The sequence below is a fragment of the Saimiri boliviensis genome, chromosome 2, assembly GCF_048565385.1.
Source record: "Saimiri boliviensis isolate mSaiBol1 chromosome 2, mSaiBol1.pri, whole genome shotgun sequence".
NCBI classification, from domain to species: domain Eukaryota; kingdom Metazoa; phylum Chordata; class Mammalia; order Primates; family Cebidae; genus Saimiri; species Saimiri boliviensis.
Genome location: NC_133450.1, coordinates 121,055,476 through 121,079,316, shown reverse-complemented (window position 1 = coordinate 121,079,316; position 23,841 = coordinate 121,055,476). Strand labels below are relative to the sequence as shown.

At 42.2% G+C, this 23,841-nt stretch overlaps 2 protein-coding genes across 3 annotated transcripts in view; one reads left to right on the top strand and one right to left on the bottom strand.

The window, feature by feature from the left end:
* Positions 1-2,886: 2,886 nt before the first annotated feature.
* Positions 2,887-23,841, bottom strand: part of CHRM5 (cholinergic receptor muscarinic 5) — an 86,498-nt gene continuing 65,543 nt past the window's right edge. The window contains exon 2 of one of the 2 annotated variants that reach the window (XM_039462747.2): positions 2,887-7,782. In XM_039462747.2, the coding sequence (XP_039318681.1) occupies positions 6,108-7,706 (1,599 nt within the window). In that variant the 5' untranslated portion in view covers positions 7,707-7,782 and the 3' untranslated portion in view covers positions 2,887-6,107. Of the gene's footprint in view, positions 7,783-23,841 lie in introns of those variants that run through there. The other variant, NM_001279992.1, reaches the window with a different exon arrangement.
* The window catches only part of AVEN (apoptosis and caspase activation inhibitor), a 174,192-nt gene continuing 170,588 nt past the window's right edge, over positions 20,238-23,841 (top strand). The window contains exon 1 of the mRNA XM_039462881.2: positions 20,238-20,648. Coding sequence (XP_039318815.1) covers positions 20,397-20,648 — 252 coding nt within the window. The 5' untranslated portion in view covers positions 20,238-20,396. The remainder of the gene's footprint in view (positions 20,649-23,841) is intronic.

Genomic DNA, 23,841 nt, shown 5'->3' with positions numbered 1-23,841 from the left:
TTGGCCAGGATGGTCTCAATCACTTGACCTTGTAATCTGCCCACCTCAGGCTCCCAAAGTACAAAGATACAGGCATGAGCCATTGCACCTGGCCTAATAAAGGTGGGAATGGGATGGAAGGGATAAAGGGTAGAGTGACACTTCTCTGAGTATATCTTCTCATATAGTTTTGATTTTCAACCATAATAATACTTTACTTATTCAAGAAAATGAAATTAAATAAACAGTTATGGGGAAATCTCTAAAATTCAACATAAACAGGAGGAAACCTAACTGATTTCAAATGAACAATATAACCACACTGAATGAAAAAAGAATAACAAAAGCAATTATTGAGCATAGTAATTGGAGTATATCCCTTCAATCTGAAGACAAAAAAATTATAAGCAAATCTTGGAACTTTACTTAAAAGATTGGTGTACTTAAAATGTTGATCAATATTAACATCACCAGTAATGAGACAGACCATCATATGCCTCCCAATGTGATGTGCTGAGAACATAATAACACATTTGTGATATTCTTGGCCCTCCAAAAACAGTTAAATTCAATCTAACGAGGAAATAGCAGATATCCCCCAAACTGATAAAATTGTTTTTATTTTATTTATTTTTTGAGACAGAGTCTTGTTCTGTTGCCCAGGCTGGAGTGCAGTGGTGCCATCTTGGCTCACTGTAACCTCCACCTCTCAGATTCAAGCAATTCTCCTGCCTCAGCCACTTGAGTAACTGGGATTACAGGTACCTGCTACCATGCCCAGCTAATTTTTGTATTTTTTGTACAAACAGGGTTTCACATGTTAGCCAGGATGGACTTAAACTCCTGACCTTGTGATCTGCCCACCTCGGCCTCCCAAAGTGCTAGGATTACAGGTGTGAGCCACTGAGCCCGGCTGAAATTATTTTTAAAAATAGGATTGTAGATGCTCCTAAAAATTGACCATATCTTGAAAGATAGAAAAGCTTTAGACAGATTAAAGAAGTCTAAATATGACATGACAACTAAATTCAATATGTGATCCTGGATTAGATATTGAACTGGAAAATAAACTTTTATAGTGAACATTTACTAGTTTTCCAAATAGAAAAAAACTAGTAAAATTTGAGTGTGGACTGTAGATTACATGATAACATTGTAGCAATGTCAAATTTCCTGATTTTTACATTTGTAGTGAGGTTATGTAAAATCTGTTTCTTCTGAGCCAGGTAAAGTGGCTCACGCCTGTAATTCCAGCACTTTGGGAGGCCGAGGCGGGCAGAGCAGCTGAGGTTGGGAGTTAAAGACTAGCCTGACCAACATGGAGAAACTCCATCTCTACCAAAAATACAAAAAATTAGCCAGGTGTGGTGGCGCACGCCTGTGATCCCAGCTACCAGGGAGGCTGAGGCAGGAGAATCTCTTGAACCCAGTAGGCGGAGGTTGTGGTGAGTGAGCCGAGATCATGCCATTGCACTCCAGCCTGGGCAACAAGAGCGAAACTCAACCTCAAAAAAAAAAAAAAAAAAAAAAAAAAAGTCTTCTTCTTAAGAGATAAACATTCTAAGGTCAGGTGCGGTGGTTCATGCCTGCAATCCCAGCATGTTGGGAGACCAAAGCGGGTGGATCGCCTGAGCCCAGGAGTTCGAAACTAGCTTGGACAACATAGTGAAACCCTATCTCTACAAAAAGTAGAAACAATTATCCGGGTGTGGTGGCATGCATCTGTAGTCCCAGCTACTTGGGAGGCTGAGGTGGGATCACTTGAGTTAGGAGGTCGAATCTGCCACTCCAGCATGGGCGACAGAGTGAGACCCTGTCTTAAAAAAAAAAAAAAGAAGGAATACACACTCAAGAAGTATTTGGCGGTAAATTGGCAAGATGTCTGCAACTTACTCTCAGATGGTTGAGGAAAAAAAATGTGTGTCCACAAACATACACATACAGAGGAACAGGCACAGATGTGGCAAACTGTTAAATGCAGAATGTGGGTGAAATACATTAGACGTTTTTCATAGTACTCTTACAACTTTTCTGTAAATTTTAAATGATTTCAAAAAAGTTTTGTTTTTAATTGTTTCTAGCTTCTTTGACAGACTTATTTCCCCCCTTCTTGTCTCTCAATCTGGGGTCCTTATTGGACAAGGGTTTACATAATTGGTATGGTACGGTGGCTCACGTCTGTAATTCCAGTACTTTGGGAGGCTGAGGCAGGTGGATCACTTGAGGTCAGGAGTTCAAAACCAGCCTGGGCAACATGGTGAAACCTCATCTCTACTAAACATACAAAAAATTAGCCAGCGTTGTGGCGGGCACCTGTAATCCCAGCTACTCAGGAGGCTGAGGCAGGAGAATCGCTTGAACCTGGGAGGCAGAGGTTGTAGTGAGCCGAGATCGTACCACTGTGCTCCAGCCTGGGCAATAGAGGAAGACTCCATCTCAAAAAAAACAAAACAAAACAAACCAAAAAACCAAAAAACAGACTTTACATAAACTTGAACTTTAGCAGTAAAATGACCTGTGGGAGATGGAAATTAGTATCACTTAAATGGGAATGAAGTGACTGGGACACCGACTCTTTAAGTAGTTTAAGAAGAAATGCTGCTGCTCCTTTTGGTGTAGTCTCTACCTGGTAAAGGACGGTGGTTTGAGGTCTGCCCCACCTCCCTGTCCCAGAGGGAAGGGGAAGCATTTTACTCACAGATATCTTGTCATTATTATTTAATCTTAGTTTGGTAATTTAATCTTAGTTTAGTAAGTAGTTAATCTTAGTTTGGTAAATAGTTAATCTTAGTTTGATAACTTAGAGGAAGAGGGGAATCACAAAAGGTAGCAAGAAGGACATGTACCCATGTTGTGTATCAATTCCAACATTCTTGAAAGGCCCGGCCATGCAAATGTGTGTGGAAACTCCAATATAGATGGATCTAACAAGCTACAGTGAAGCCATTTTCTTATTTAAACGCTCTGCATTGGACTGCTCTGTGGATAAATTTCTTTAATATCTGTAATAGTGCTAGTACAATACAGTAAAGCAGCCCAGTCCCCATATCCTTTGCTGTAATTCCAGCATTTACAGTAGACAACTAGAGATACTAATCCAGAGGTTTGGGTACAGATTTCACAATTACAAAGAGCTGGCATCAGCATTGTCTTCAAAGGACATTCACCAAAGGAGCAAAGCAAAGGCCGGGTATGTTGACAAAATGCTTTGTTTAACCAAAAATTGAATGGAAAACAGATTCCCTGACAAGCCATCAAATTCAGAGCCATGGAGAAACAAATTACAATGATAGCAACGTAACCGCCTCCGGTAGGTAACTAGCCAAAGTTGTACATAATTTACCATAGACAAAGCCTGGAAGACTTGGGGCACAGAAGGCCTAAGATCTCAAGTCAGGCCAGGCACCTCCCACCCACCCACCCACCAGGTCCCTGTAGTTTACAATTGGGTCTGTTCATTCTGAGGACCCCATTAAAGCTCCTATTCTACAGAAGTCTAGTTGTCCCTAGTAGGTTGGGGTATTTTTTGTCTATGTCAAGGGGCATAGGTAGTTTGCAAAACTGGCTGCTTTCCAAAGCCAAGAAGGAAGCATCAACCTCTCTCTCTCTCTCTCTCTTTTTTTTTTTTTTTTTTGAGGCAGGGTCTTGCTCTGTCACCCAGACTGGAGTGCAGTGGTATCATCATATGATCATAGTTCACTGCAACCTTTAACTCCTGGGCTCATGCAATCCTCCTGCTTCAACCTCTGCAGTAGCTGGGTCTACAGGTACATACCACCATTTCCTGCTAATGCCCAGCTATTTAATTTTTTTTTGTAGAGATGGGGTCTCACTATGTTGCCCAGGCTGGTCTTGAGCCCCTAGGCTCAAGCAATCCTCCTGCCTCGGCCTCCCAAAGTGCTGGGACTACAGGTGTGAGCCACCATACCCAGCAATAGGCTTCTTAATCAATTTCACAAAAGATGAACAAAAAAGGCCAAGTCCTAAGCAAGAGTGGAATGTGCAGAGTGCCCTCAGGGGCATCCTTTCCTGGTTTGTGTTCTTTTGTTTAAATTAACTTGTTTCACTCTCAACTGTGAATGGTGAATGCCCAATATGGGCTTAGAAGCCTATTTTCATAAAGGGATTTTCATCTTTGTCAGGAATCAAAGCCTTAAATGAAAAAACTCAACTATTTATTTGGAGCTGGTGGAGCAGGTTTGCTCATGAAGTCACACCCAGTTGGCATCACATAGGCCTGAAAGCCTCTGTGATGGATAACTGAGCCAATTACTATTCCCACCAAATTCTTGGCAAGTGTTAACCTGCCCTTTACAAAGGCTCAGCAGATATACGGCTTCCAAGATGTTTCATGTCAATGTCAAGTCCCTGTAGGGGAACCAGTCCTGTCCTGCCTGAGATTCTACTACCCTGAAGCCGCCTTGGGACATCCTATGAGAGGCTGATTATGCTCTTCAGTGGTAAGTTCTCCCATACTCAGGTACAGATCTAATTCCCTGGACAACTAAATCAGCTATTTTTCCATCCTCTTAGCAAATGAGACTGAAAAGGACCTGACCTACACTGAGATGCATGAAGTCTGGCAATCTTTAAATCCAGCTGCATATGTAACCAACAGGTTAAGTAATGTCTGACAGGAGTGCTTCGTCTTTAAAATCCTTGTTGTGTACCACACTACTGCTTCTTTGTGGACTTTTGTCCACAAAGGTCCTTTGATTCAGTTTGTTTATGTACACTTAGAGATTTCAATTAAATGTGGTTTTTAATAAACCTCATTCTCTAATGCATATTAACTTTTATTTTTATGGATTACTATGACCTACACTTTGTTTTTAAAAATGAAGCTTTCAGATTATTTTTATCTTCATTGCACCCTCAAGTGTGCTTTTCTGGCCTTCTCATTTTTGACTGAATTTGGAGAGAAATGAGTAAGTCATTTTTAGGCCCTGATTTGAAGGACCTATAAAAAAAGAAAGTCTTTCCACTCCCATCCCACCATGCAACCCTCTGCTTGGAGGCAGCACAGTGACCTGCTTGTGTATTGGTGTGAATTGGGGATCTGAGTAAGGGAAACTGGAGGCTGCAAGGGGGCTCTGGAAGAAGTTCAAAAGCAAATTTGTTTTCCACATTTTGCTCAGGTTTGTCCTGTGAAGAGATTAGAAAGCAAGATCTCTGAAAACAGTGCAAGAATCTTAACTCCATAGCCTGCAGAAAATCTTCAGCCAGTGAAGGGCTCTTACACAATTAGTCTTCCTAAGAACAGAGCATACATAAATAAGTGGGTTCAAATGGGCACAAAATAGAATGCACAATATTTGTTTAGATAAAAGAAAAAATTTCCACCAGCAAAAACTAAAATAACTGACTGTGGAGACTTGATCCATCTGTATTAGCAGAATGGAGGCCCCTTTAAAGCACTGGGTATGACCAGGTTTCAGTCCTGCCAGATCCTGAATTCTGAGAGAAAGGATGGTTCCCTGGAGACCACCGTGAGTTCAGTAAGTATGAGGAATTGACATTGGCTATGAAAGGGAAGAGCAAGACCTTCACTCAGATGTAGGGAGAGGAAAACAAACCACAGCGTAGACCACATAATAGCTGCATAATAGATAGTGATCAGTTTACAAAGATATTCTTAGAAGCCAGTTGAATATCAGTCTTGTTAACAAGTGACACTGATGTCCATTCTCCTGGTTCTTACTGGCACAAGACAGCTTCATAGACACATACATATTGCACAAAGTTCTATGATAGGTTTCCACAGGAAAAGGTTTCCACCTGGTTCCTGCTGTTCCCCACAGAAGGGACAAAAGTTCCCTGAGTCACTGTTCATTGTTACCAAGTGTGCTTTCCCCTGTGAAGGGCCATGAGCCTATCCCTTTACTTCATTGGCAAACTCCAGTGGCATCAGGTGGCCTTGGTCATAGGCAAGAGTCATTTAATATGACAGCAATTACTGAAGCTGTGATCCCTTCCTTTTAGCAACAGACCTTGAGCCTTTACTGAAATCCTGAAGGACTCAAAATGAGATGTCTTCTTTTTGAAAATATACAAACCAGAATCAGCTTGCTCATTCTCAGAGGATGTTGACTGTGGTCATTGTTCTTTTGAGATAAGTTGTTAACTTTTCAGGGTAGCTTGCTGTTCCCCTGCCAGTACAGCTTCTCTTCCACTTTTTTCTTTTTCCATTGGCAGAGAAGCAGCATCTTAAAGGTCTTCCTAAAGGTTCTGTTGCAGAGGGCATAGCAGATGGGGTTGACAGTGCTATTGACATAGCACAACCAGTAGCCCAAGTGCCACAGGGCAACTGGGACACATTTGTCACAGAAGGTAGAAACCAGGACCATGATGTTATAAGGGGTCCATGTGATGATGAAGGCCAGGAGAATGGCACTCAGTGTCTGGGCTGCTTTCCTCTCTTTGACTAGGACCATTCTCTTTCGTTTGGTCATTTGGTGGCTGAGATTGGGACTGAGGCCTTTCGTTGAAGGTTCTTTGGCCACTGGGAAGGAGCAGGGCATGATTTTCACTTTGTGACAGCCATTGTTGGTCTCCTGGGTCCCATCAGCTTTTACAACCAATTGGAACTTATAGGCCACACATTGCTGACTCTTGGGTCTATGAGCAGCTGCTGGAGACAGAAAGTAGTCTGGGGAGTCACAGTCATTTTTATCAGTTTGACCTTTCACAAAAGTTTCCTCAGCCTCTTCAGCACTGAATTCTTCCCCTGGGCTTTCCTTGCCCTGACTCTTGTAGACCACTTGGAGGACAGGGTCAGTGGCAGGCTTATCCTCATCCTCTGAGGAAGGATAGCTGCTACAGGTGGTGAGCTCCTCGGCTTTGGCCCAGTTGGTGCTTGGGCCAGTGGCTTGGGATGGCTTCCCAGTGATGGAGGTGCTCCTGTGGGAGGATGACCGGGAGGCCTGGTTCCTTTCCCTCTGGACCAGGGTGGGTCGAGGACAGCGAAAGCACGATCTGAACAAAGCCCTATGAGCTGGCTTTCTCTTCTCGGCTTTGGTCACAGAGACAGAACCCTGGAGGTCAGCCAGGTCCTTGGTTCGCTTTTCTGTTTCCCGGTAGATTCGGCAGTAGAGGATGGTCATGACAGAAACGGGGATGTAGAAGGCAGCAATGGCAGTGCCAAAAGTGATGGTGGGCTCAGAGAGAAACTGGATCTGGCACTCATCCGGTGGAACTGTCCGCTTCCCAACCAGGTACTGCCAGCAGAGGATTGCTGGGGCCCAGAGGATGAAGGAGATCAGCCAGGCCAAGCCAATCATGATGCCAGCCCTTTTTGGAGTACGCTTGGCCCGGTACGTCAAGGGTCTTGTGATGGAAAAGTAACGGTCAAAACTGATCACCAGAAGGTTCATGACAGAAGCATTGCTGGCCACGTAGTCCAGTGCAAGCCAAAGGTCACAAGCCAGACTCCCGAGAGCCCAGCGTCCCATGAGGATGTAGGTGGTGTAGAGGTTCATGGAGAAGATCCCAATGATGAGATCTGCACAGGCTAAGCTGAGCAGGTAATAGTTGTTCACTGTCTTGAGCTGGCTGTTGACTTTGAAGGAGATCATGACCAAGACATTGCCCACAATGGTGATCAGGCTTACCACAGCAGTCACAGCTGCAATGGTGATGACTTCCCACAACCTGTGGCGTTCCAAAGGCTGGTGGTTTACTGGGGTGCCATTGATGGTCGTTGCATTGCCGTAAGAGTCCCCTTCCATCCTGGTGAAAAAATTTTACATTAGAATTGTCTTTGGTTCTAGGCTGTTTTCTATTTCAGCTCTTCTTGGCCAGCATCTGGAAGAGAGGGAAATATATTAGCTCCACACACCAGTATGACTTTCTTGTCCATCCATTGTTTATAGTTTCTAACAGAATATTAAACGTGTCTGCACACATATGCAGAGCAAGATGCTGAAATCTCTAAAGTTTGATCATCTTTTTATAATGGCATCCTTTTGCTTTTTATAGTTACCAATGTCTTGAGTGCCCTTCTTATGCATGAGGATGCTGCCCTCTTGTGGCAATTTTTTAAAAGGCTGGGAAGAGGAGGGTGAAGGGAAAGGGGAAAAAAAATGGATAGTTGAGAAGCAGCAAATAGGGGAAAGCAAAGATGTTAAATCATCTTAGATTGTGATGACCGTACGGGTAGACCCTAGTTTTTAACATCCTGGTGATAAATACCTAAACTGTCATATAGTGGGGAAAAAGTGGTATCTATTCTATAGTCTCAGTCTTGATTATTAAATATTACTGAGGTGCTGTTGTGAGCCGAGACCATATTATACCTCCTCTTCCTGCCCTAATGCACAAAGTCCAAGTGCAAACAAACCTGGTTTTCATCTAGGGGGTTTTACATTTGCCCTGGTTGCTGAAGGTAAGGACCTTCTCTTTGTTCTTGGACTATTTGCAATATCATAGAATTGTTTTAGATTATCATTTTTTTCTGATTACAGACTAATATCTTCCTCATAAAAGTTCCAACAATGTCAGAATGTAAAACTTAGAAAGCAAAAGTCTCCTCTAATTCCATCTTGCAGAGGTAATCAATGCTAACAGTTTAGTGTATATTTTGGCATTTTCTCCTATGCATACACTAATAAATAAATGTTTAAATACAATTTACCCTATGCACATGCTAATACATATTTTAAATGGGTGCCTTTTACTATTTACAATTTGAATTTTGTTTTTTACTTAACAAATGAATCATCAGCCGGGTGCGGTGTCTCACGCCTGTAATGCCAGCACTTTGGGAGGCCGAGGCAGGCGGATCATGAGGTCAAGAGATCGAGACTATCCTGGCCAACATGGTGAAACTCCGTCTCTACTAAAAATACAAAAATTAGCTGGGCGTGGTGGCTTGCACCTGTAGTCCCAGCTACTTGGGAGGCTGAGGCAGGAGAATCGCTTGAACCTGGGAGGTGGAGGTTGCAGTGAGCCGAGATTGTGCCATTGCACTGCAGCCTGGTGCCAGGCAACAGAGTGAGACTCTGTCTTAAAAAACAACAACAAATGAATCATCACAGACAGCTTTTATATCAGTACATCTGGAGCTATCACTTTCATTGTAATGACTATACATTATTTCACTTAATAGATGTACTATAATTAACCCACTGTTAACAAATTTTAACTTTTAAAACTAAAAGGAGGCTGGGCGCAGTGGCTTACGCCTGTAATCCCAGCAATTTGGGAGGCCGAGGCAGGCGGATCATGTGGTCAAGAGATCGAGACCATTCTGGTCAACATGATGAAACCCCGTCTCTACTAAAAGTACAAAAATTAGCTGGGCAAGGTGATGTGCGCCTGTAATCCCAGCTACTTGGGAGAGTGAGGCTGGAGCATAGTCTGAACCCAGGAGGCAGAAGTTGCAGTGAGCTGAGATTGTATCACTGCACTCTAGCCTAAGTGAGAGAGCAAGAATCTGTCTCAAAACAAAACAAAACAAAACAAGACAAAAAAACAACCTAAAAGGAAATTTTCCTTTTGTAGATTAAAAAATCTATGTATATGATAAAGATTTCAGTGGGTACCAAAGGGTAAATGGTAGAAATTAAGTCTCCTTCCCACCCCTGACTGCCAAGCTTTCAAGACCCCCTTTTCAGAGGTTACCACTGCTACTGTTTGTTTTTCCTTCTAGAGATATATGTACATACAACATATATTTGATGATATATAACAAATACCACCTTGACATGATAATGGGCAGTAAAGGGAAGAAAATATTTTTGATGACCCTTAAAATACTCCATGTGGGCAATACCTGGTCTGACTATGGCCGGTCTTGACACTTTTTTCATAACAGTAACTGACATAAAGATGACAAATTTGTGAAGGGCTACAGTTTTCTTGGCTTTGCTTTATATTTTCAGCTTAATTTTGAGTGTTTTCATAACACTTCAAATTCAGTATGGAATTGAGTTGATGATATTGTCTTGTACGGGAAACCAGATTCTCCCATCTTCCCCATCTTGCATGCTTCTTCACTCCCAAATGCAGGCAGACATCTGAATACTCCTTTTTTTGGTCCCTCTCCATTCCTGTTGCTACCATTTGTTACCTTATACCTATAACTCCTCAGTGTTATCAACATTCTTGAACTTGTTGTAGCAAATTCTAAGGTTGCCAGGTCATTAGGTAGAGATTCCCCAGTATTTGAAAAGACCAAAGTTGCTCTACACTGGACAATTCTCTGGGCAAATGCCATCACAGATTGTCTTCCAATGGTGAGATCTAAGCCACACAGTGCAAAAAAAGGGCCTGCAGAAATTCCTTTCTTCTTTATTCCTTCTTTTCCTCCTTCCTCTCCTTTCCCCCACCCCTGAATTATTTGAATGTTTATTATGTGACAGACTCTAGTGCTGAGGATACCATGGGACAGGCCAATATCTCTGCTCTTAAGACGCTAGTTGAGAATGTAAATAAATAAGCAGATAGAAAGAGCAGGGGTGCAGCATGTCATAGGGGCACCATGAAGGACCTCCAACCTCATTGCGTGGACATGGGAAGCATTCTGAGGAAGAGATCTAAGAGTCGAGACTTGAAGAGTGAATCAGCCATTGCAAGGCAAAAGGTGGGTGGAGGCTGGGGGTGGTAGTGCCAGAATGTTTCAGACAGGGAAGGGAATAGCTTATTTGTAAGCTCAGAGGCAAAAGAGGATGAATGGAAAGAACGTAGCTGGAGCCAAAGAAACCTGAGAAGTGAAAGGTGAAACTGGAGAGGCTGGCTGGAGAAGGAGGGGCAGGAGAGGACCTGAGAGAAGTCAGCTTTCTGGGAGAGCTGTGTCAGCTATTTCCAGACTCCTCCTATGCTCTGAAGGTAGTCCCAGTATCCAGGTGTTAGGGAACATTAGTCTGAAGAGAAGGAGCGAAATGATCTGACCGCTTGCTGAATTTTTCTAATTAATTCTTCAAAATAGGAATGCGTGGTGTTTTGGAATGATTTAATTTTTTCACTTAATTTTATTAGGTCGTAAGCAATTTACAGAAGGTTCTGGAAATTTGGATGTGTACATATTCCTTTGAACACGTTTAACCTGGGTACTTCTTTTTCATCTGTTTCCTCATTTTAAAAAAGGAGGCCGGGTGTGGTGGCTCATGCCTATAATCCCAGCACTTTGGGAGGCCAAGGTGGATGGATCACCTGAGGTCAGGAGTTCAAGACCAGCCTGGCCAACATGGTAAAACCCCATCTCTACTGAAAAGGCAAAAATTAGCTGGGTAGGGTGGTGTGCACCTGTAAACCTAGTTACTTGGGAGTCTGAGGCATGAGTTGAGATCTCACCACTGCACTCCAGCCTGGGTGACAAAGCGAGACCCTGTCTCAAAAAACAAAACAAAACAAAAAAGGAAATTGGACTATGGGAACTAACATACCCACATTTCTATGACTATGCATGTTATATTGTGTCAAAAAAACAAAATTAAAACAAATGTAAGATCTCGGTTGGCTTTATTTGTGATTCTAGAACCAGGTAGTTCTTCATTCTGTGAAATAAATGTTCTGATGAGCTGAGCTGAAGAATTTGGCTTTACAGACAGAGAAGGCCTAAAGAAAGCAGAAGAAAAGAACAAGTAGTGTATTAGTTACTTCTAGACAGAACAACAGACAATAACTGGCTAGTTAATATTAGGTTACTTCAGGCTACGTGTGTGTGTGTGTGTGTGTGTGTGTTAGAATTAAAGCAGAGAGACTTCCTTATCAAGCTGATTGAAGATTTATAGTGGCCTATTTGGGAAACTGGCTCTCTTTCTCTCCTGATTTCTCAGGTCACATAACAGCTTGGTTTAGGTTTGGTAGCTTGGAACTTTAGCATGGGTGGCTCCATTTTAATTTTTATTCTGGTATGTTGGAGCCTAGTTCAAGAGCTTAGTCCAAAACAATGACCTATAATTTTTAAAAAATTAATAGTGTGATGGTTAATTGTATGTGTCCACTTGACTAGGCTATAGTACCAGTTGTTTTGTCCAATGCCAGTTTAGATATTGCTGTGAAGGTGTTTTCAGGTATGATTCATACTGAAATCAGTAGAATTTAAGTAAAGAAAATTACCTACCATAATGTGGGTAGACCTCACTCGATCATTTGAAGGCCTTAAGGGAAGAATGAGGTGCCAAATGAAAAGAGCAAGGAATTCTGTTACCAAATTGCCATAGAATTCAAGACAGCAACATCAATTCCTGCTGGATTTTCCAGCTTGCCTACAGATTTCAGACTTGCCAGTCCCTACAATCATGTGACCCAATCCCTTAAAATAAAAATAAATCTCTGTCTCTTTGATAAATTGAATAAGCTCTTTGCTAAAAGGGAAAAGAAAATAATTTACAGTGGTAATATCGCCTCACAATCATGTAACAATTTGGCGTTGGCCAGCCTCAGATTCAAAACCTAGTTCCATTATTTACTGTATGACATTAATTAATTAGAAACAATGTCTTGCTCTATCACCCACGCAGGAGGACAGTGTCACTATCATAGTTTACTGAAGCTGGAACCCCTGGCCTCAAGTAATCCTCCTGCCTCAACCTCCCAAGTAGCTGGGACTATGGGTATGGATCACTACATATAGCTCCAATTTACTGTATGACTTTGGGCACATTACTTAACCTGAGTCTCAGATTTTAAACTTTGAAGTGGGGATAAAAAGAGTCTTTACCTTGTAGGATTAAGTATTAAAGTATTTTAAGTATTAAAGTTTTTTCCCCAACTTTTTTCATAAGTTGAGGGATACATGTGCAGGAGGTGCAGGTTTGTTACACAGGTAAATGAGATAATCCATGTTGTATCTAGCCAGGGCCTGACACAGGGAAATGTTTACTACAAAGTAGCAATCCAGCAGCAAGAGCATCAAAATGACTCTTTCCCTGGTAGGAATGAGCCTGAGGCATGGCTATTAAGGGATAAGGCGAGATAATAAGACAATATTTTCAGGACCACAAACTAGCTCTTTTAGGTGATTCATGGTACTAATTTGGGATTGCAGTGGTGTGATCATAATTCACTGCAACCTCAAACTCTTGGGTTCAAGGGATCCTCCCACATTTTATTTATTTTTTTGAGATGGTGTTTTGCTCTGTTGCCCAGGCTGGAGTGCTCCTAGATTTGTTTTTTAAAGTGTTTTTCTTGTCTCTGTCTCCTTCAATTCAGCTCTGATCTTAGTTATTTCTTGCCATCTTCTAGCTTTGGAATGTGCTCTTGATTCTCTAGCTTTTTTTTTTTTTTTTTTTTTTTTTGTGGTTGTTGTTGTTATGATGTTAGGTTTTTAACTTGAGATCTTTCTAGCTTTTTGAGATAAGCATTTAGTGCTATAAATTTCCCTCTTAATACTGCTCTAGCCAAATCCCTGAGAATCTGGTATTTTGTCTTTGTTTCATTAGTTTCAAAGAACTTTTTGATTTCTGTCTTAATTTCATTATTTGCCCAAGAGTCATTCAGGAGTAGGCTGCTCAATTTCCATGTAGTTGTGTGGTTGTGAGTGAATTTCTCAATCTTGAGTTCTAATTTGATTGTATTGTGGTCTGAGAGACTGTTAAGATTTCAGTTCTTTTATATTTACTGAGGAGTGTTTTACTTCTGATTATGTAATCAATTTTAGAGTAAGTTCTGTGTGGTGATGAGAAGAATGCTTATTCTGTTGTTTGGGATGGAGAGTTCTGTAAATATCTATCAGGTCTGCTGGATTTAGCACTGAATTCAGGTCCTGAATATCTTTGTTAATTTTCTCTTTCAATACTCTTGTCAGTGGGGTGTTAAAGTCTCCCACTATTATTGTGTGGGAGTCTGAGTCTCTTTGTACACCTCTAAGAACTTGTTTTATGAATCTGGGTGCTCCTGTATTGGGTGCATATATATTTAGGATAGCTTTTTTTTTTGTTGAATTGAACCCTTTACCATTATGTAATACTCTTCTTTGTCTTTTTGATCTTTGTTGGTTTAAAATCTGTTTTGTCAAAAGCTAGGATTGCAACCCCTACTTCTTTCTGTTTTCCATTTGGGAAATTTTCCTCCAGCTTGACATTTTATGTCTTTTAATCGGGGCATTTAGCCTATTTACATTTAAGGTTAGTATGCTTATGTGTGACTTTGATCCTGTCATCATGATGCTTGCTAGTTATTTTGCAGACTTTTTATGTGGTTGCTTCATAATATCATTGGTCTGTGTACTTCAGTGTGTGTTTGTAGTGTCTGGTAACAGTTTTCCTTCACATATTTAGTGCTTAATATGAGAGCTATGTTGAAGAGGAGTGATGAGAGAGGGCATCCTTGTCTTGTGCTGGTTTTCATGGGGAATGCCTCCAGCTTTTGTCTATTTGGTATGATAGTGGCTGTTAAGTCTGTCACATGTGCCTTTTATTATTTTGAGGTATGTTTTTTTCAATACCTAGGTTATTCAGAGTTTTTAACATGAAGGGATGTTAAATTTTATCAAAAGCCTTTTCTGCATCTGTGGAAATAAATCACGTGATTTTTGTCTTCAGTTCTGTTTATGTGATGAAGTACATTTATTGATTTGCATATGATTAATCAACCTTGCATCCCAGGGATGAAGCCAACTTGATCATGGTGGATAAGTTTTTGATGTGCTGCTGGATTTCATTTGCCAGTATTTTATTGAGGATTTTTGCATCAATGTTCATCAAAGATGTTGGCCTGAAGTTTTCTTTTTTTGTTGTATCTCTGCCAGGCTTTGGTATCAGATGATGGTGGCGACATAGAAAGAGTCAGGGAGGAGTCCCTCCTTGTCAACTCTTTCAAATAGTTTCAGTAGGAGTGGTACCAGCTCTTCTTTGTACCTCTGGTAGAATTCTGCTGTAAATCTGTCTGGTCCTGGATTTTCTTTTTTTTCTTTTTTGATTGGTAGGCTGTTTATTATTGCCTCAATTTCAGAACTCATTATTGGTCTATTCAGGGATTCAGTTTCTTCTTGGTTCAGGCTTGGGAGGGTGTATGTGTTCCGGAATTTATTCATTTCTTCTAGATTTTTATAGTTTATTTGCATACAGCTGTTTATAGTATTCTCTGCTGAGACTACGCACAGCTCTGTGTGTTGCACCTAAGGCCCTGGTGGCACGGGCTCATAAGAGGGTCTCCTGTTTCATAGGCTGCAAAGATCTATGGTAGAAGTGTGGTTTCCCGGGTGGGGTTGCACAATCACTCACTGCTGCCATTGGCTCGAGGTGGGGGTTCCTTTAGCTCTGTGCCGCTCTCAGCTGGGCCGTCGCCCCACCCTGCTTTTCTTTGTTTACTGTGGGTCGTTTGCCTAATCAGTCGCAATGTGAGAACCTGGATATTTCAGTTGAATGTGCTGTATTTGCTCACACCTTTCATTCCTCTCCGTGAGTGCTGTGGACTGCAGCTGCTTCTAATTGGCTATCTTGGCCATATTTCACAATTCCACATTTCTGAAAAGCTCCTGAGTATTCTTGATGCCACTGATTCATGTACCATATTTTAAGTTGCAAGGTTGAGAATGATTTCCTAAGTTCCTAGAAAAGGGGAGTGATCGCTCACAAAGGGGCTGTTAAATTGGAATTTTCCAACTGCAATGTGCAGCAACATTTGAACCCCCCCCCTTCCGAAAATCATTTGAGTTAAAAAAAATTTCTCCTGTTTGAAATTAATACAACTAGCCTTTGGAGCTTTTCTGCCTTCTTTTTTTCCCATTTTTTTTCCTGCCTCACTTTCTGGGAGAATGACTTTTCCCGATTCCTAGGCTGCTCGACAGATCTTTTCACGAAGGGCTTTGGGACATAAGGTAGGTTCCATGGCTGATGGATTGATTTCTTTTTTTTAGATGATAGTTGAGTATGAAAACTGAGTTTCCAGCCTGAATATTTTCCACAATAAACTTCTTCAATCGCTGATTGTGTTTATGAAGGGGTAACTTATTTTTTAGGGAAGTTGCAGAAGCAAATGAAGTATAAGTGGTTATCTGGGAGTATGGATCCTTTTGAGCTCTTCTCTGATTACTAAAACTTTCTTTCCAAGTTCCCATTTTTCATCCCACCGTCTAATTATGTTTATTTTTAGGGTACCAGCACTAAGAGAGAGCAGTAATCATCCCAGGTTTATTTTCTACCACTACATAAGACAAAGACTCTCACAGAAATAAAATCCTCTGTGTTTCTAACCTTGGCCAATTATTTCTTGTGCTTTCCTGTCAATACATTACAAATGAAGCAAAGCAACATAAAAATCAAAGAAGGTAACCCTGTGTACCAAATGAATTCCTTTTCTTGTCAAGTGGCCTTGCTAACTTTTGATGCTTTTCCTAAGGTGAGCTTAGGCCTTGGTTTTCTGAAACACCTTTTTTTTTTCTGAAAAGCTTTATGCCTGAACCCGTCTTTGCTATTCTTGATTGTTTCTATAGCAACTACAATGGAAAACTTTAATGGCATCTACAATCTAATGATATTGGGACATCATGATAACCAGCTCATATTGTTCTATAGAATATTGATGAGTGTCTCTTCCCTCCTTCCTTTTCAAGGACAAATCAAGACAAAGTAGGCTTAAAGCACACGGGATACCACTGTGTTAGATATGAGGAAGGACTTCCAGTGAAGGAATGTGTGAATGAATAAGGGAGGTTCTGGACTTGCATTTTTGGTGAATATTTTAAAGTAAGCTACATCTAACTCCTTTTAATTGGTAGGATCAACATGCTGACTGAAGATAAGGTGCTGATTAACTTCTTAATATCTCTGAAACAATAATATCCAGAGCAAGATTTCAATGTGACATGTTCTTGAGAACATACTTGGTGTTGTTCACTGTTGTGCTAGCTGCTGTGGGACATATAAGAGAGGGATACATAGTCCTTGAACTGAAAGGGTTCAACTTTGTAGCTCTAAGGAAAAGAGAATGTAAGAATAAAGTTAAGCTTTTAGACCAAATTCAGGTGACAGAGAGGTCTGTTACTGAGGACATTACTGTATTGTTATAGGAAAGGAAAACAGGTGGAATTGCTTTTTTTTTTTTTTTTTTGAGACAGAGTTTCACTCTTGTTACCCAGGCTGGAGTGCAATGGAGCGATCTCGGCTCACTGCAACCTCCGCCTCCTGGGTTCAAGCAATTCTCCTCCCTCAGCCTCCTGAGTAGTTGGGATTACAGGCATGCGCCACCATGCCCAGCTAATTTTTTGCATTTTTAGTAGAGATGGGGTTTCACCATGTTGACCAGGATGGTCTCGATCTCTTGACCTTGTGATCCACCTGCCTCGGCCTCCCAAAGTGCTGGGATTACAGGCGTGAGCCACTGCGCCTGGCCCGGAATTGCTTTACATGAAGGCATAAACTGGACCCATTTAATGCATACAATGTCCACCTCTGCCACAGCTATGGGGTTGGCTAGGTGGTTCCCCTTCTGTTGGGAGCAGTACTGTCTTGTTATTCCAGAGTACTTGGAAAATATTACCATTTTCTATGTGTACCATGACATGAAAAAGTCTAGGAAGTATTGCCATAAACAAAGTTACGTGAGAATCTGGAGGTACAGAAGCCCTTGACTGTTGCCTAAGTCTTCCCCACAAACCTAGGCCAAGGATTATATTTATCTTTGAATTCCTAAGGGTAGTGTATTGTTCTGGAAGCAGCAATGTTTCAAGGAGGAAGGAATAATCAACTGTATCAAATGAGGCTGATAGATGAGGTAAGATTAGGTTGGAGACCTGACCATTGGATTTAGTTACATGGACATCACAGTAAAAGTTGGTAAGTTGTTTTGGTGACGTGGTGGGAACAAAGGCTTGAGGAGTGGATGAAATAGTGAATTGGAGACAGTGCTATAGATGACTCTTCTGAGGAACTTTGCTATAAAAGGAAGTAGAGAAATGAAGCAGAAAGTGGAACAGGGTATAGGGCCAAGTTTTTTTTTTTTTTTTTTTTTTTTTAATCTTTATTTTTGAGACAGAGTCTTGCTCTGTTGCCAGGCTGGAATGCAGGGGCATGACCTCGGCTCACTGCAATTAATGCCTCCTGTGTTCAAGTGATTCCCCTGCCTTAGCCTCCTGAGTAGCTGGGATTACAGGCATGCATCACCACGCCCGGCAAATTTTCTGTATTTTAATAGAGATGAGGTTTCACCATGTTGGCCAGTATGGTCTTGATCTACTGACTTCGTGATCTGCCCACCTTGGCCTCCCAAAGTGCTAGGATGATAGGTGTGAGCCACCACGCGCGGCCTTCATTTTTTTTAAAGGTGAAAATATAGCATGCTTGTATGCTAATGTGAATGATTCGTTAGAAGGTAAAAATGATGTTCTGGCGAGAGTGAGAACATCTGCTGCAGAGAAGTCCCCAAGTTGGTGAGCACAGATAAGATCTAGTGCAGTAATAGAGGCCTCATCTTGGACTGGGGCAGAGACCCCTCTCTACACTAACAGAAAGGAAGGCAGGGAACATAGGTACTTGTATCTACAGGTAGGCTGGGAGTTGTAGTAATAGCAGCACTGAAATTCTTTCCTGGTTGCTTCTATTTCTTCATGAAATAGAAAGGAAAGTCAGCAGCTCAGAGTGAGGGTGGAAAGAGAGAGAAGATACTGTCTTGTATTCTGTATTTTAGGAGTTTGCTCCTTTCATTTTTCAGGAGTTCTCTAATCATGACTCCAGCCCTTCAAGTCAAAGTACCCTTATGACCTGCTAAGCTCTTCACTTTCCGTTTTCTCCACCAGAGTACAGGCTGTGGATTCTGGCAAAGAATAGCTCATGCCACAGTCCTTACCCCTGTAGCTTGGGAGCACCCCTCAGTAGTAGTAGATAGAGCTGTTCAAAGCAACACAGTAAATAAAGACATCTTTCTGGCCTGTAGCAGTGTTATCTTGGAAGTTACTTGACATCTGTTTTTGATCCCTTTCTGTAAAATGTGGACAACACTAGCTTACCTCATAGGGCAGCTATTAGTCTCAAATGAAGTTACATGAGAAGTATGTAGAATAGTGTTTGGTGCATATAAGTGTTCTACAAGTGTTACTATTTTTAAGACTGTTTCTCTGGAGTTGACAATCCTTCAATAGTTCCCTCTGCCTGGAAGGCTCCCCTACTCCCATTTACCAACCAGGCAAATTCCTACTCAATCATTAGGCTTTAGTTCAGGGGTCTATTTCTCATGAAGCCTTAGGTAACCCATTTAAACATTATTAAACTTTTCTTCTTTGGGCCTTGACCTTGAATCTCTCACTGCATTCAGCAACACTGTACTGTAATCATCTGTTCACAGGACTAGATTATCTTCCTTGTGGGCAGTGAGCTACATGAGGGCAGGGGCAAGGTCTCGTTTTTTTTTTTTTTTTTTTTTTTTTTAAATTTCAGGACATAGCACTGTGCCTGATGCAGAGTAGACAACTAGAAGCAATGAAAAATATTAACTATGTATGGATATAGGAAAGAACCAGAAAGGACTGAGAGAAGAAAACACTTGTTCTGCTACACTGACATTTTCGCCCTTGCTTTCATTATTTTCATGTTGTTTCAGTACCAAGTTAAAAACTGCTCCCATCCATCTGTGTAACCAGCTGTTCCCCTCCCTTTTTTCTCCTTGGTCATAAGAAGGGACTGGAGTGAGACTGCCTTAGAATGTCAGTTCCACCACTACCGAGTTGTTCACTTTAGGCAAGTTTTTTTTGAACCTTTCTAAGGCTGTTACTTCACCTGCAGAATAAAGGTAACAGCAGTTCCTACCTCACAGAACTGTTACGAGAATGAAACACTCATATGCTCAATAAATGTGAGCTACAGTAGTAATTTCTATAGAAATTGTGAGGACCTTTAAGCCCCTTCTAGCCATCTCCCAGTTTGCACTGCTCTCTCCCACGTGCTGCAGTCTGCCTCTCACCGGACACACACTGTTTTTACATCCATCCTGAACTCTGACTTCGGTATAGTTTTAAAATGATACATATTCATTCCTGAAAATTAAAATGGAAGAAAAAAATTAACTCACTGGAAATCTCAGCACAGTTAACCACTAACATTTGAGTCTATTATTTGTTTAGACCTTTTCTTATGCGAACGCACACATTTAAACTTTTTTCCCCACAAAAGTCCGTATAATACAAATTTTAAGACCCGTCCTTGCACTTATCACGGTCCCTCCCTCTCCACCTATCTCTGATGCCTTGAGAACCCCTGCACCGCTGCTGACCCCCATCAATTCCAGCTCCCACCAGTCTGGCCTTCCCGCAGTCCCAGTTCCGGTCCCACCTGCGGGACCCGGGCCGCGCCGCCCTGCCCCTGCCCCGCCCCGCCCCGCCGCGCCGCGGCCGGCCTCCATCCCTGGCCCCGCACCCCGCGCCTCGCCGCCACCGGGCGCTGATCGCTCGCGGCTCCTCCGTGCGGCCCGCTTCCGGTAGGGCCGGGGAGTCTCCGCCGCAGCTCGGCTCCCGCGTGCTCAGCACTGCCAGTGGCGGTCAGATGCAGGCGGAGCTCGGAGCTCGGGGAGGCCGCGGGAGGCGGTCTGGCCGCGACCGGCCCGGCGGAGACCGCCACAGCGAGCGGCCAGGAGCCGCAGCGGCTGTAGCCAGAGGTGGCGGCGGCGGGGACGGAGGCGGCCGCCGGGGCCGTGGCCGCGGCTTCCGCGGTCCTCGCGGAGGCCGAGGAGGAAGAGGCGCCCCGCGAGGCGGCCGCCGGGAGCCCGGAGGCCGGGGTGCCGGGACCAGCGCGCCGGTAAGGGGTGACGGCTGGTGGGGCCGGACCGCGTGGAACTCGGGCAGATGGGGTAGGGACAGCTAGTCAAGAGCCGCCGGCGACCGTGCCAGGCGCGCGCCAGACTGGCGGCGGCCGCGGCGGCGCATGCGCGAAACGGGCAGAAGGTGGCGGGGGCGCGCCGGTTTCGTGCGCTTGGCGTCGCTCGCGGCCTCCGGTCCCTGCTGGCGCTAGACCGCGGAGGTCGGAGGGCTTTCCCGCCTGCCCCAGGATCGGGGTTAGGAACCCGGAGGCCAAGGCCTTGTGTTGAGGCTGCAAGCCTCGGCTGCCCTTGGGGCCGGCTGGAATGTCTGTATGATTAACCACTTTGGGACCGAGGGGCAGCCAGGGCGTGGTCTCCGTGCCGAGGCCTTGGCAGCCTTACCCTAGAGGACGCTCCTGTCACTGGAAGGGAAGGAAGTTTTTGGTCTTTTTTGTTTACTGCCTGTACAGTGCGTAGTACACAGTAGGCGCATAATGAAAACAGTTTGTTGAATGAAAGAACGACCCCCTGCGACTGGACTCTAGTATTTGACGGCGGGATCAGATGCATATTTCTTTGTAATACCGTAATTCTCTTCTATTACACCTATATGTGTAGCAATCAGGGACCACTGTCCTTCGTCGTTTTGAATTTTCAACTTATAAATGTTTGAGCAGTCAAATTCTGAGTTTTAATAGCAATATCATCAGTCGTATTGACACATTCATAGAAAGTTTTCAGAGATTGGAGCAGGGGATGATATATATGGGGGCAAATTCAATCATATCTCAGCTAAGGAAGCTGGAGGACTGCCTTTTTATGAGCTGTTCTGTTACCTTAACATCTATAGGACAAGACCATCTTTATATTCTGAATTCTTATGCACACAGATTAAAAAAATTCTTTTTTGAATGAGGCCGAATTTGCTATGACTGAAGTATTTACATCTTAAGGGCCTAGCAGATAAGATATCCCTAAAGAGAGTAATTGTATACAACAATACAAAGCGGGGAAAAATATTATAAAACTTTAAATGTAACAGACTTAAATCTTGTTCGGATTAAGGTAGGTAATAGGCAAAACTTGAATGAGATATAAAAACATTTTTGGGTCAGTTTACCTGGTGTTTGAGGAAGGTAATGACAAAAACTAAAGACCAACCTAGTGCGGACTATATATCACATTTTGTTCTATCTGTATTTTATATATATGTAATATGTACATAATGTAGAATTATGTAATAGTATATAATTATATATTAAATACAATGTATATATTATATATAATAATCTTTATTTTTATAGGTTAATTGACTTGCCTAACCTTTCACAGCTAGTAGCAGAGCTGGGATTTATAGCAAGCTGCCTTGAATCAACTGTATTTTATCTGTTACTTTTTCATGAAACAGTCACTTTGCTGAGAACAAAGTAGACAATCTTTGGCTGCAGAGATTGTGCTTTTTAAGAGTAATTGTAGTAGTAATGGTACCTTTGGTATTAACTTTGGCGTCTGGCACACAGGACTGTAAGTGTCTTTAAGTTGAATTGAGTGAGTGAAGGTGCTTCTGTTTTGTTAATCTCTGTTGAGTTAAATTGGGTGAAATGATGGTATATCATTAAGAGAAAGAACAACCTAAGACTTTAAAAAATTTAAGCTAGTATTGTAACACATTCTGTTAAAAGTTTAGGATTTTATCTTTTGTTTAGTTGGTCTTATCCCTTAATCATGATGTTTTCAGTCAAAGCTGGAGGAAGGGATGTTGGGTAGATTATTCCTTAATTTTGCTTTGGATTGGTGATCTCTAAGTTCCTTCCATTTCTCAGATTCTGAAGTACTGTTTGTATTTAGTCTTGCTAGGATACCATTTCTGGTACTTAATGACTACATGAGACAAGATTGACTTTCCTGAAGTTTTCTTGTTCTCATATCCCATGGTGCGTTTGTACCCCAAGGAGAGAGTAGTTGAAATGATCAAAAGAAAAAAAAAATCATAATAGACTTTCAGCCATGTAAGGACCAGTTGTCCACCTTCAGAAACCAATATTGTTTACACCTTTGCTTTCTATTTTGGACCACTGCATGTAAATGGAAAACAAAATCAAACTAACCAACTTCTAGATAGCTATATAATACTACAAGGTAACTTACTTGAGTATGAAGTTGAGTACACCACTTCTTAGTCTCTTGCTCTTTTATCATTCCTTCTGAAAATGGTCTGAGCTCTAAGCTTACTGATTACGGATATGCATAATTATCTTCACAGAATGCTCACTAGAAGCATTATTGTACTAGACATAATCGTTAACTTAAAAAGAAAAACAACTGGCTGGGTGTGGTAGCTCACACTTGTAATCCCAGCACTTTAGCGGGGCTGAGGCGGATGGATCACTTGAGTCCAGGAGTTCAAGACCAGATTGGGCAACATAATGAGACCCCCATCTCTATAAAAAAATACAAAAATTGCCAAGTGTGGTGGGGTGCATCTATAGTCCCTGCTACAAGGGAGGCTGAAGCAGGAGGATCGTTTGAACCTTGAGGCGGAGGCTGCAGTGAGCTGTGATTGTGCCACTGCACTCCAGGCTGGCTGATAGAGTGAGACTCTGTCTCAAATAACTAACTTACTAACTAAATAAATAAACAACCTCTCTACCCCACCCCTCTCCTCCAGCCCCCAATACTAGGATTCTTTAGTATTTATCTTGGTGATGAGCTGTTAGCAGAGAGGAAGACAAGGCCTGTTGGCAGTCATTGCAGTTTTTTTGTTTTTCCTTCCAGTGGTAATAACAGTAATTCACATTTGTTGAGCACTTAATATGAGATGATACAGCTGAGGCACCATTAAATAACTCAAAGTTAGGAGAGGTGAAATAACTTTTTAATATCACTCAACCAGAAAATTGCTGAGCCTGGATTCCACCCCAGCATTTTCACTCCAGAGCCTGTTCTTTTAACTGCTGCTCTAAAATGTCCCTGGAATGTCTTTGAGATTTGAAAAAGGGGTGTGTGGAGGACTGTTGAGTGCTTCTGTCACATGCTTGTTGTTGTTTTTTTTGTTTTGGTAACTGATGTTTTAGTATGGTTATAAGGTTTTAAGGTAGTATTGATACCATCTTCAGTTATTGTGAATATTAGCAGACCTTTGCTTTCTTGCTCCATGTTTATATTGCAGCTTTTCATATTCCTTTTAAAATA